The sequence below is a fragment of the Falco cherrug genome, chromosome 16, assembly GCF_023634085.1.
Source record: "Falco cherrug isolate bFalChe1 chromosome 16, bFalChe1.pri, whole genome shotgun sequence".
Classification (NCBI taxonomy): Eukaryota; Metazoa; Chordata; class Aves; order Falconiformes; family Falconidae; genus Falco; species Falco cherrug.
The window spans coordinates 4797592-4810796 of record NC_073712.1 but is presented as its reverse complement, the minus strand read 5'-3'; the positions used below and the strand labels follow the sequence as shown (position 1 = coordinate 4810796).

Sequence of the window (13205 nt, the reverse complement as noted above, 5' to 3'; positions counted from 1 at the left end):
TGGGGTGCAGCAGGATGGGGGCTCGGATGCATTGCTGGGGTCCTGGGGGACAAGGGGGCTCTGGGGTGGGGGGAGCAGCCGCTGCCTTTGGGGATTCCCGTGCCAACACGCTGAGCAAAGCCCCGGGAAGCTCATGGGGGGACTGAAGAAAAAGAAGGTTTGGGGGTCATCCCCAGCACCAGCAAAAGCAGCAGCCCCTGACCCAGCACTGCCCCCCACCCTGGGAAGGGGGAGCCGGGGATGCCCAGCAGGGAGCTGACGCTGGCAGAGGGGCCGGAGCCTCCTGGGCTCCCTACGAGCCTTCAAACCATTTGGAAAAATGATTTGCATGTCACCCATCCCTCTCCCCCGCCCAGAGAGCTGGGGCAGCCCCACAGAGAGCAGTGGGACCCTCCGGGAGGTGTGTGTGGAGGCACTCCCTGGGCTCTTAATGGGGAGGGGGCAGAGAAAAGGGATTTATTTCCCCTTATTTAAGGGCTGGAGCTGGAAGGGGCTTGGGGAGAAGCGCTGGCTGCCAGCCCCACAGAAGTGGGCAACTTCTGCTGGATCAGATCCCCTTGTCTGTGGGGGCACCGTGTTCTTGGGTGCCCCCTCCCCAGCTTTCCTCACCATTTAACCCTTCCAGCTCACCTTCCCCACAGGGACGTGCAACCCCCTGCCTTCACATGAGCTCTGGGGCACCAGCACCCGTCCTCCTGCTGCTCCTCGCACCGGCACAGGAAATCACAAGACACATTTAAGCTTGTTTTTCTTCCCCATTTCTTTTTTTGGGGGGGGGTTCCCCCCCTTTTCCAGAGCCCAAGGCAGTTTTCCTCCTTCCCTTGCTCTTCTCCTTCCAGCTGCCCTCCATCCCTCCAGCTGGGATGCTTGCAGGGCTGGCCAAAGCGCATCCGTGCCTCTGCCGTGTAAACAGTATGAAACAGGCAGAAGGGAAAGAAAAAGGCAGGAGCTGTCACAGGCAGCTATTTTAAGTTAAAAACAAAAGAACAAGAACCAAGTGGGTTTTTTTTCTTTTAAACTCCCATAAAGCACCTCATGGGTACCCGGGCTGCCCATCTATTCTTGTCATTTGAACCTAAACCACGATTTGCTGCCAGCCAAAACCAAAAAGCAAATAAACAAATAAAAAAATTATAATATAAAAGATCAGCATCGCCAGGTAACTCAGACTCTTGTGAAATATGCAGTTTAAGCAATGCCCAGTTTGCTGTCCCCATCCGGGCTCGGTGGGTTGCGTTTCAGATTTACTGTCCAGAGGGAAATGGCATGCCATCTCCCTTTTCCCAAACTCTGGAATCAGGCAGTCCAAATAAAATCCAAATCAAGGGAAGAGGCCTGTGTCAAGGACGTGGAGGCTTCGGGGGCCTCTGAGTGGCCCTGTGCCCCCCGCTTGGGGGACCCCCCAGTCCTGCAGGGATGCTCCAGAATGCACAGCCCCTGTTCTACAGCTGCTCCCTTTGCAAAATGCCCATTTTCAACCCCAAATCATCCCTGCGGAAGAGGGAAGCTGAGCACGTCCCGGAGCAGGAAGCCAAGGGGGGATGCACCCATGCCAAGGGGGTGCTGGTGGCCCCCAGGGGCAGGGTTACCCTGCACCCAGCTCCCACGGCAGGCAGCAGCCCTGGGTGCTGCGGTGCTGCTGGTGCCAGGCTGCTCCAGCACCGTCAGGTCAGCGTGGCCCCAGCCAAGGGCAGCTGTGGGTGCCCTTGTCCCTGTGGGTGCTATTGTCCCAGCTCACGCCTGGGCTTTGTCCTCCCCGAACAATGGCTGGGGTGAAGCCACCCACAGCCAGCACCCAGGAGGGAGGGGGGGAGGGAGGGACGAGCCCGGCTGCCTACGCCCAGAGCTCAGGCAGCCCCTTTCTTTGCAGCTGAGGGTTGAGAGCCCCCCACCACGCTGCCCCCCACCCTGAACAGGGCTGAGGGCCAGGAGCTGCTTGTTGGGGTAAATCCAGAGCTGCCCCACTGCATCCAGGGGGTCACTGCTGATGGGCACCAGGGCAGCCGGTCCCACAGCCAGGCTCTGGCTGGAGGGGAGCGTGGCCCCCATGGTGTCATGTCCCCCCCAGAGCAGCCCTAGGGCATGATTCCAAGGGGATATCAAAGTCTCCTGCTGGGATGTGCCCTTGGCTCCTGTGCCCTGACGATGCCCTGGGGCTGCAGGTGAGAGGACAACATGCCAGGGGGCAAGAGACCTGGGGGCAGCACTCCTGCATCGCCCAGCCCCTCCCCTGGGTGACCCCAACGAATCTCCCACCTTCAATCCCTGCCAAAGGGCACCAGGGTTGTGGGGAGCCGCATGACAACCACAGATTCATCTGCCTTTATCTGCCCCTGATCAACCCCATATCTCCTCCACCAGCCCCAAATTCCGTGCCCATCCTCCCTGGGAGTGCTGACGGGAGTCGAGGGCTCTGCACGGTCCTTGCCCCACACCAGGGCACATTGGTGGGGGTGCCTTAGCTGGGGGCTCATCCCTCCCCTCCAGGGGGTGAGAGGGGTCCCACGGTCTGTTGCCAGCAGGTCCAGGGGGGGTTGAGCCTCTCAGCATCCCAGCTGTGGTCCTTAGCGCTGTAAGATGGTTTCTGTGGCTGGGAGGCAGAGGGCAGCGGCAAAGGTCCCCTGTCCCTCCTGGGGCTCAGCCTGTCCCGCCGCCGCTGCTCACACCGGGTGGACAAACTGGTAGACGAGGCGCTGGGAGATGTCGGGTTTCCGGATGATCCCTTTCTTGTAATACTGCCGGATGGAGCGGCTCAGCTTGTCGTAGTTCATGGCCGGGCGGTTCTTCCTGATGCCCCACAGACGGGCCACTTGTGCCGAGTCCTCGATCTTGAAGATTCCTGGGAGGAGAGTGGGGTACGGGGGGGGTTACAGCCTCACTTGCCACCACCCCACACACCCCCCCCCCAGCACCCATCCCGGGGCTGCCAAAGCACCCGCCCAACCCACCTTTCTCCTTGTTGAGCCAGCGGATGAAGCGGCCGTAGTTGTGGGGTTTCAGCAGCAGCTCCTTGAGGAACTGCCAGAGGTGGATGGGTTGGCCGGCGCAGGACGAGTCCACCTCACTGTCCGCCCAGCCGGCATCACCTCCTGCCGCGGGAAGGGACGGGTGAGATGCGGGAGGAGAGAGACCTCGCTGCTTTGCACCATCCTGGGGACCCACAGGGGTCCTTATCGGACATCCCGGCTCGATGCCTGTGGGTCTCCGGGGACTCAGCCCAGGCACTGGCTCTGGAAGCATCGCTTTGCTTGGAGCTGGGAAAACAGCTCGGTTCTGCCCTTGCGCAGCCCCAAAGGTCTGCGCAGGGTGTGAGACGGGGCCAGTGGGGGTCTCTACACCTTGCAGACAGCCTGGGGGCTGCATGGGGGCAGAGGGGATGCAGCCACTCAGGGGCTGCTGCAACGTTCCAGGTCATGGCGATGGAGCAGGCAGCGACCTCTCAAATACCCCAGACCTGCGCCAGGCAGAAGCAAGGTCAGTGGAGCTGAGCCCACACAACACTCACCACAGTATCTCTCACCTCCTGGGGTGGCTTTTTCCTTCATCCAGGCGGCTGGAAGGGAGGAGTGGGTAGTCAGAGGGGCATCTCCAGCTGCACAGCATCGCCCATCTTCCCCCGCTCCCTCCCAGTCCCTGGCACCTACCAGACTTCCAGATGTCGAGGTGGGCGTGCAGGATGTCCCCGCAGGCAGGGGAGCGCTGGCAGAACTGCTCCTCAGACATGGCACACAGGTCTTTTCCCGACAGTTCCTGGAAGGACTTCCCGATCTGCGGCAGTCGGTACTGGTGCTCCGTCCACAGGATCCACTTCTGCACGTTGCCGGGGCTCCAGTCCACGGGGTCTGGGGGCAGAGGGTGAGCGTGGCCAGCGACAGGGAAAATTCAGCTCACCCCAGGCAACCAGTCCCAGCATCACCACCTGGATGGGAGCATCCCACCCTCACCCTGCCCTGGTACCCCAGGGACAGGCCCATCACCTTGCCACCTCCTTCACTTTGGGGTGCTTCATCCAGCCCCACTTGCTCCCTGCACCATCCCAGGGGACACCAGATGCTTCAGGGGAGTGGGTGGCAGAGCCTGCACAAACATTCCGAGACTGCCTGTGTCACAGCAGCGATGCCCAGGGACAATCCCCCAGGGATGCCCAGTGGCAGTGATGCCCAAAGATGCCTCAGCAATGCTCTACGGCAGCAATACCCCAGGGAACTCGGTCCTGGGTTGTCCTGCTCCCCTCACACCCAACCCCATGCCCAGCTCGGCTAGGGCCAGCTGGCTCCAGGCTGTCCAAAACACCACATGCTCTCCCGCCCGTTCCTAATGTCCCAGAGGAAACAGGATAGAGAGAAGGAAAATCAAAGTCTGACTGTCTGCTCCTTGCTGCTGCACACCCTCCCCAAGATGTGTGCAAGGTTAGAAGCACCTCGGTAAGGATGCCCTGGGAGGAGAAGGGACCCAGCACACGGGAGGGGATGGGCTCAGCGTTGGGTTGATGTGTCCCTGCACCTCCCTGGCTCTGCACAGCACCCTGCACCCAGCACAGTAAAGCTCTGCTAACCCCCTCCTCAGCTTACCCCGAGCCCCTGTGGCTGCAGGGGCATTTTGCTGGCATCCCTGGGCGTTAGCAAACACTCCAGCCCTGGAGTGATGCTGTGGGGAGCCAGGTAGCAGCCACGCTCCCCCACACCCCAGCACCTGGTTGCAACCCCCCAAGATGCAGTATGGCTTTAGCATCCCTCCCTGACCGCATCCCACGGCGGGACCGATCCTGCCTGCAGCCCCCGCAGGGAGGGCTGTGGGGGCACCCACCTGCGGCGATGTTGAGGAGCTTGCAGGCCGTCTCGATGTCCTTCAGCACTTCGCCCACCACCATGCTCTGCACCTGCTCCAGCGAGTGCTCCTCCAGGTGCAGGCTGGCCTGCAGGTCCCCCTCGGCCCCCAGCCCCAAGCCCTGGCTGTCAATGATGGGACATTGCTCCGGCTCCTTCTGCGCCTCCCCTCGCCCCCCCTGGGTGCCGCTTGGGGACGGTTCCCCCATGCTCTTGGTGGCCCAGGCGATGTCCTCCGAGTAAAGCATGTCGAAGTAGTGCAGGCAGAAAGCAGGCAGGGGCTGCTCGGGGGTGGCAGGGGGGCTGGGGCTGTCCGGGCAGCCCCAGCTCCGGGTGTCGGGGTCCCACGGGGTGGGCAGCAGGGCAGTGTCTGGCCGGGTGAAGCGGTGGAGGGGCAGAGTGGTCAGCCCAGGGCTGGCGCTGCTCATCCCTCTGCTCAGCGCCAGCTCCAAATCTGCCGGAGAGGAGGAGAGAAGGAGAGGAGAGGCTCACCCCAGCACCGATTCCTGCCTTCCCGCCCAGCGGTCAGGCACAAAGGGAGGAACTAAGCCTGTTAGAGAGGAAAAAAACCTCCAAAGAGACCCCCAGCACCCTGCGAGCCCCTGGATGAGCGCAGGCTGGGGGTCACCCATGGGGCTGGGGGGCTGTCCTGGCTTTGGGAGGACAAGGAGCCTCGGGGACAAGCATGTCCCGACCACCGCAAGCTTTTAGGGTCTTCCCAGGAATTGCACACCAGGTTGGCAGCAGATCCGTCCCAGCCAGTGCTGAGCACCCTTGCAGGAGGCAGCGGGGTGTGCTGGAGGGGCTCCACGGCACCTGCATGGGGTGGCCTGTGGGCATCCAAGGATGCCCAAACCACCCAGGCACATTTCTGCGCATGGAAAACGTCACCTGCTGCTTTCACCCCAGGATGCCCCAGCACAACAGCACCCAAACCCGGCTCTCTCGGGCTGGGAGCTGAGCCCAGCACTGTAGCACCCAGCTCCTGGCCACTCCTGCCAAGCCCTAGATGAGAACTTTCCTTTTACTCTCTTGCAAGAAAAACTACCCAAAAGCAGCCCATCCCCATCTGTCTCTGGTTCGCAGGGAGTCCTGGAGGCCATGGAGAAGAGGATGAGCCTGCTGAATTTCCATGGCAACACCAGGGAACGGCTCCATCCGTGGAGAAACCTCCCCAGGAACCATCCTGAGGCTTTGGGAAGAGCAAGCCCCTGCCAGAGGAGAGGTTGGCGATGGGCATAGCCAGGGCACTGCTGAGCTCCTTGCCTGCCTCCAGCATTGCTTTTTACAAGAACGAAATAAAAAAACCAACCCAACCCCTCCATCCCAAAGTGGTAATTTAAAAGCAGAAAAAGCAGCAGCTTTTGCACCGGAGCCTGCAATAAAAAAGGAGCGTGCAAAGCCTGAACCAGCCCTGCTAAGGACACCAGGCAGCCCTCGAAGGGGAATGGGGGACTGGCCAGGGAAAGGGGGTACCCCGTGTGCTCTAAATCCCAGCTGGGGAAAAAAAAAGGCTTAAAAGACTGAAGAGCACATCACTAGAGTGTGGGGAGGCGAGTAGCTCGGTGTAGGACCAGGATGGTGTGTTAACATCCCCGTGCCAAGCGGTGCTGGGCCCAGCTTTGCTCCTAGTGCGTGGTAGATCCGTCAAATGTCATTAAAAGCCACGTGGTCCCGCTCCTGGGGCTGAGTGAAGACAGTTGCTGAGGATTTTAATGCCCCCAGAAGTGTGGGTTTTGAAGCTGTGCCTCACCAGCACCACGAGGAAGCTGTGCCCAGCTTTTTACCCTTGGAAAAGCCCCAAAAGCTTGGAAAAACGCATGGAGAAACGGTGGCCACCTAAACAGCACCCACACCAGCCTGACCCCGTGGGGACCAGTGAGGGGTTGCGGGTTCAGGAGCTGGAGCCCATGTCCCCAAGGGGTTTCAGTGGCACCGCAGCAAGGAGGAGGAGGAGGAGGGAGAGGGGGGTACCCGCATCACCAAGCTGCCCCTACGGCCCAAACAGTTTCCCTGAGAGATGACGCTGGCTTCCAAACGTCTCCTTGATTTGCTCTGGATTAAAAGAAGAGCTTTAGGAGATCAGCCCTAAATCCAGCCTCACGCTGCTCCCGACACAAAAGGGAAGCGGTAACAGCTTGTGCAGCTCCAGCCCACTGCATAGTGCCGGCCACGGGGGTTTTCTGGCAGGGGGGGACAGGGGTCTCATCCCAAATGCCTCCAGGATGCTCCAGGGTCGTGGTGCATCCTCTGCCCACCCCACCTGTGCCAGGCTCTGCTCCCACAGCCATAAGCCGGACACACGGAGGAGCTGGGCACACAGCGGGATGGACAGCCCCATCCTCATCCCCAACCCGTCCCCCTCCTCCCAGGTGGGACCAGCAGGACCCGATCCCTTGGGCAAGTGGCCCCAAAAGCCTGAGCAATCACCTGCCCCAAGGGTGCTGTACTCTCAGGGCGGGGGCCTTTGTTTGCCTTTCTCCCGCTCTGGCACGCAGGCGGCCGGGCTGGGTGGGGACCTGTTTGCTCTAAGCTGCTGCTTTGGGTGGCTGGGTCTCCCTCCTCACCCTTTTTGCATTTCCCTGGAAAAGGAGAACTGGAGGGGCAGCCCCAGGTGACCCAAGGTGCTCAAGGGGAGCGCTGACCCACGCGGCACCCCAAAAAACCATCACGTTCCCTGCCCAAGCCAAACAAGGCTGTGCTGGTAATTGCATCAGCCTTGGCAAAGGCTGCCTGGCTTGTGGACGCTGCCAGTGGTGAGCGCGGCCCCGGGGCCAGGGCTCTGCATCCCCTGCAGCAAAGCCACACCAGTGCAGCCGGTGCCCATCCCACCACTCCAGGCAAGAGGGGAAGCAATAAGAATTGGCTCTTGCAACATTTTGAACAGCTGCCACCAACCTCAAAAAGCCCCCCAAGCCCCCCAGGTTTTGCCTCTGTGGGCGCACAGGGGCCAAGATGTGGTACCGGGGATTGAGCAGCCTGTGGGGAGGGTCCGTGTGCCATCCCTGGGGTGCCGGGCAGAGTGGGGTGCTGCCTGTAGGACGCCCACCCCAGCACCGGCATCCTCACCCAGCCCTCCCCAGCACCAGTGCTGCCTGCAGCCCAGTCATGGGTGGGCAAGGCTCTGGCACCGAGCGGCAGAGGAGCAGACCCCGGACCAGGATGGAGCCATCGAGTCCCCCGAGGGTTATTCCATGCCCACAACAAAGCCCCACTGCTGGGGCATAGCCAGGAGGTACCTGCCATCCCCCAGCCCCAAAACGATGAGTGACCCTGCATCACTCCCCAGTGCTACCCCTGGGTACCGAGGGGACACCCCAACCAGCGGGGATGGGTGCGAGGTGCCCCTGCTCCCCACTTTCGCTGGCACCACGGGGATGCTGCGGCAAAGGGCAAAGCTGCCGGCACCAGGGCTTGTTCCCCACGGCAGCACGGAGCAGGGCGAGGAGGAAGAGGCAGTGGCTGCCACCGAAGGGCACCATGACAGCCCGGCCCCAAACGGCTCCCACAGCGGCTGAGAAAACGAACCCACACGTTCCCTTCGAGCCAAAAGCCCAGGGCAGCAGGGCTGGGACAGGGCTCCCTGCACACCCTGAGGCACGGGGCCAGCAGCAAGCCCAGGGTTTTGGGTGGTGCTGGGGCACGGCTCAGCTCCACAGAGTTGCAGGGACTCAGCCCCATCCAGAGCCTGGGGAAGCAGTGGATGCTGCAGCCAAGGGGGGTGAGGATGGGGACAAGGACCTCCTGTACCACCCCGAGCTCTCCCAACGCAACCCACCAGCGCTCAGGGTGGCAACATGTGCACGAGTGACAGCGTAGAGCTTGGATCAGCCCTTCGGAGCAAGAAGAATAAATAAATAAGAAATCCATCCAACCACCACCCTCTAACAATGGGTCTGTTAATTAAAATTAAATCTGCAGTTAAACAGGTTGTGCCGGAGCACGGCTCGGGAAGCCCCGTGGGGCCGGCAGAGGTTGGCCCGCCACAGGAGGAGGTGCTGCCTGCACCCAGGATGTCTCCCAAGTCCCTGGGTGCTTCCAAAAGCCCTTCCTGGGCAGCCGGGCTCGGGGGTGGCTGGGGTGGTGGGCCAGGGCCAGGTGCCGGGGTCACTTCCAGCCCAGGCTGAGGATGGGGACAGGGATGGGGACATGCTGTGGTGCCCAGGCAGGAACCGGAGACGTGCGGGACCCAGAGCTGTCCCGGGCTGTGCGGAGCGGGATTTGTCTCACCGATCCCTTCGGCTTCGCCCCGCGTGCCTCAGCGCAGCGAACTGGGACCCCAGGGGTGGGAGAGGATGGGGACGCCACAGACCCAGCAATGCTCTCCTTGTCCAAAGCCCATCTGGGGCTGCCACCTGGGTGGATTTTCCCTGTTTTCTGGTCTGGCTCAGCACCTTTTGCCACAGCCACTCGCCTGGGCTCAGCTCTCCCCCTCGGTCCCTAAGGAGGAGCCACCCCACGCCGCGGTGCCCACCCCGAAGCCAACTGCACCAGGGCACAGAGAGACGCCGGAGCCTGGTGGCTCTGCCAGATGGCTAGTGGCATGGAGGAGGCGTGAGCCATTTTCTGGGGCCCAGATTAAGCAGGCAAAGGGACCTGGTGTCCCTGCACGAGCCGGGGCTGCAGCAGGCACCTGCGTGCTCAGAGCCTGCTGACAACTTGGGGTCCTGCCAGCGCATCCCACCTGCCCTGCCAGCCTCACTGTGCCAGCCATGCCACGTCCCTCCCAGCTGCCAAACCCTGCCCACTGGTGCCATGCACCCCTTTTATCTCTGGGTGGAGAGGGAAGGGATCACCCAAAATCTCCCCAAAGCCTCACAGGGGCTTGGGACAGCACTCGGGGGGCTGCGTGGTGACAGGGCTAGGACCAGGGCAAGCCCAACGGCTCCCATACGCCCAGGAGCAATGCAGCCCATCCTGGGGGTCCTGGACCCCCAGTTTCCCCCCCAGCCTTCTCCAACACCACTGATTTCCCCTGGCTCCTCCTGCCGTTACCTGCATGGGTGCTGGTGCCAGGGACCAAGTGTCCCCAACGCCCCAGGTCAGGCTGCCCTCTCCATCAGCACGGGGAGGCAAACAGCAGCTGGGAATGGGGGGGGACAGCCACAACCCCGTGGTGGCCCGGTGCTCGGTGTCCCCTGGGTGAGCAGCAGAGCTTGGTGTTCCCCATGCACGGCCAGGGAGCCCCTATTTATAGCAGCACCTTCCTCCCTGGCGAGCTCCCTGCCCATGAGAAAACCCGTATTGTGGGGGATTTGGCAGCCGAGCCGCGTTTGTGTTTCACTAACCGAGCAGAACCAGAGAAATCAACCCCAGAGCCAAGACGCCTTCAGCACTGACCGAAAAAAAATACCCGGCAGAGAAGCAGAGCAGCGCTGAGACGGTGCAGGTCTGCTGAAGGGATTCAAAGTGCTTTATAGTGACACCCCTGAGCTGGCAGCTGAACGGCTGCCCTGGACATGAGATGCTCCATAAAGGGCCCTGGCGGCTCATCGGTCACTCAGTGCCCCAAAGCGCATCGTCCCCTGCCTCCCGCTGGGCACAGGGCCTCGTGGGACCCCCAGGGACCCGCTGGCAGCCAGAAGCCACCTCCAGGAGCCCCAGCTCCCATCCCACCCTCCTTGCTTGAGCAAGAGCAGGTGGTGAAGGCACAAAATTGGCAAATCCCATTTTATTTTGGGTGACACCATCCCGAGAAGTGCCAGGGACCTCGTGCCAGGAGACAACCTGTCCCTCTTCAGCCCTAACGGCACCTAGAGGTGCGAGGAGCTGCGGGGTGGGATGCTCATGTGGGACGCCACTCCAACTTGGTACCAAAAGGACTGTGGGAGCCCCGGGAGGGAGGGAAGGTGGGTGCTGGTAGGTGCTGGTAGAGCGTTGGGCAGCCGGGGAGGGTCGCGGCAGCGGCGTGGGGCTTACCTCGAGGGTGCGTGGGCGGCTCAGAGGCCGCATGGGTCCCAGCGTAGGGTGGGAAGAGCCGTCCCTGTGGTGCTCGGCACGGCAGCCGGCGTGGGCATGGCCCCAAGCGGGGTGCCCTGGCACCGGCAGGGAGGGCGGCCAGCAGCACCCTGCCCGGCTCAGCGCCAGCCCCACCACGGCGGCAGGGCGGCCGGGCTGAGACGCATCGGCTCTTTGCAGGCACCAGTGGGATGGGGACAGGGATGGGACAAGGATGAGGATGGGGCAGCACTAGTGGCTCGGAGGGCGGCAGAAGGATGAAGCCAGCCGGGGTGCAGAGCTATGCGAGGGGAAGCCGGCAGCTGAGTGCAAGGTGCTCAGCAAATGCCTCCTTTGCCCATTATATCTAATTCCTTCCTTATTTACCTGAACAAACAAGCTGGGTGCTTACCTCAGCTGGAGGTGTTTGAATAGTCCAAGCCGGGGTTAACCCTTGATGGGTGCGTTGAGGCTCCGGGCTCAGACCCAAATGGGTCCTGGGAGCAGAGTGCGGCAAATCCAGGCACCATCAACCCCTTCCCAGCCTCATCTGGGAAACCCACCCAAGAGGTGGGGATGTCACAGGGGGTGAGACCAAAGGCTCCTCCTGGAGCCAGAGCCTGCAGCAACAGAGACCCGTCAGATGCATGAGAGTCCCTGGCTGAACCCTGCAGCACAATGTTGCTCCCCCAGTGCGGGCTGGGCCCTTTTGGGTCCAGGAGCATCCCCGCCCGATACCCCAGGAGCATCCCCGCCCGACACCCCAGGACCATCCCCGCCCGACACCCCAGGACCATCCCCGCCCGACACCCCAGGAGCATCCCCGCCCGATACCCCAGGAGCATCCCCGCCCGACACCCCAGGAGCATCCCCTGCACAAGTGCCACAGCCACAAGGGGCTTGTGACAGAGATTGCAAGTGAGGATGCTCAGAGCCAGCCGTTGGGGGCAAAAGGAGCCCCTCACACCAACGAAACCACCCCTCGCACCAGGGATACGGCTGTCAACTCCCCGAGGGCCCTCGCTGATGCCTGCAGGCAGCCCAGGGCACCGGGGGCACGGCAGGAACGTGCAGTGCTCCAGGCCTGGGTTGTCTCCACCAGCATGAGCAGGAAAAAGCTGTTTTGACTGAAACAGACACCGAGTTGGTATTTATTGTCTTTTTTTAACACATAAAAAGAACGCAGGACAGTTCAGGCGGTTCTCCCACACACGTAAACCAAATTCCCCCACGCTCTAAAAACCCACGTCAGACAAAACCCCGGCCACAACCACCCACGGTGCAAGCCAGGTCGGACCCACGTCACCGTGCCCTGGCAGCCGCGTGGCCGTCACGCCTGGGCTTTGCATCCCCAGCCCATGGAAAGGGCCGCGGTGCAGCCAGCATCCCTCGGCTGCCCCAGGGCCAGCGCGCGGCGGTGGCACGGCACAGCCGATAAGTCGTTCATTGGAATTATTTGCCAGGAGGAAAATAAAACCCTACAGGAAGGCAACCCCTGCGTTATGGCTTCCCCGGCCCGCCCGGCACGTTGGCAAAGGGCTTTGCCGTGCTATCGCCAGCGCCAGGAGTTTCTGCCTCCCTTTTGAAACACCTCAATGTTATCTTATCAGTGGGGAAAACGTACCCTCCTCCCCGATTAGAGCTCCTGCCGTCTGAGGGGAGCTTTTCTCCCCTGTTTTGGTAAACACAGCCGGGCTCAGAACACGCGGCGGTGGGTGGGGGGAGATGAGGGCTGGGGAGAACACAGAGGGTGAGTGGCTGCGGCGGGGAAGCCACCAGCCCTTGGCTGGGCTTTGCCATAGGGTGGGCGCATGGGATGGGAATGTGGCACAGCCAGGAGGGGGGTCCCGGCCACCCAGTACCCCCGGCAGCCACAGCACAGCCCCCGGCACAGCTCAGAGCATCACAACCCAGCTGCCCCACGGCAGACGGCCTCATCCTGCACCTCGCAGAGCCCATTGCAACGCTCCAGAGAGCTGCAGCAGGTTGGGCTGCCAGGACGCAGCCCCCCCACCTCACCATTGCCTGGTTTTGCCCCACGATGCCAGATCCTGGCCAGAGCCACCGTGGGAAGCCGGGAGTGGTGAGCACCACACCAGGGCTCTGTTCAGCTCAGGTGCTGGTGCACAGCACCCAGCCCTGCTCCTGTGTCCCACCCCAGCATCCCCACAGGGGCAGGAGCACCTGAACGCAGCTCCGGCGCCGAGGCCGTAGCCCTCCAAGCACGGCTACCTTCATCGCAGCACAGAAACGCAGACATCTCTGCTGGGGACACTTAAGATCCAGAGTAAAACCACGTGTAAGCTCTGCACCCCTGTACACACAAATCACTACGGGCATCCCGCACCATCCTGCGGAGCTCCGTGCCGCTGCCCTGCGGCTGGGCTGCTGGTTTGGGGGAGTTGGTCGAGCAGGTTATGGTTTGCACGGGTTGCGCGAGCT

General features: G+C 62.1%; 1 protein-coding gene across 1 annotated transcript; it reads right to left on the bottom strand.

Annotated features, from left to right (window-relative positions):
- Positions 1–92: 92 nt before the first annotated feature.
- On the bottom strand, positions 93–5278 carry SPDEF (SAM pointed domain containing ETS transcription factor). The gene is made up of 5 exons (XM_005447036.4): positions 4807–5278; positions 3645–3842; positions 3506–3553; positions 2949–3089; positions 93–2839 (listed from the first exon to the last, which is right to left on the bottom strand). The coding sequence occupies exons 1-5, from the start codon at positions 5252–5254 to the stop codon at positions 2661–2663; spliced, it is 1014 nt and encodes a 337-aa protein (XP_005447093.2). The 5' UTR covers positions 5255–5278; the 3' UTR covers positions 93–2660.
- Positions 5279–13205: the final 7927 nt, after the last annotated feature.

Coding starts and splice junctions, on each gene's coding strand:
- SPDEF (XM_005447036.4), bottom strand. CDS start 5,254: ATGAGCAGCGCCAGCCCTGGGCTGACCACTCTGCCCCTCCACCGCTTC. Junction 3,843..4,806: donor GCTCCTCAACATCGCCGCAG/GTGGGTGCCCCC, acceptor CTCTGCCCCCAG/ACCCCGTGGACTGGAGCCCC. Junction 2,840..2,948: donor CTGGCTCAACAAGGAGAAAG/GTGGGTTGGGCG, acceptor CTCTCCTCCCAG/GAATCTTCAAGATCGAGGAC.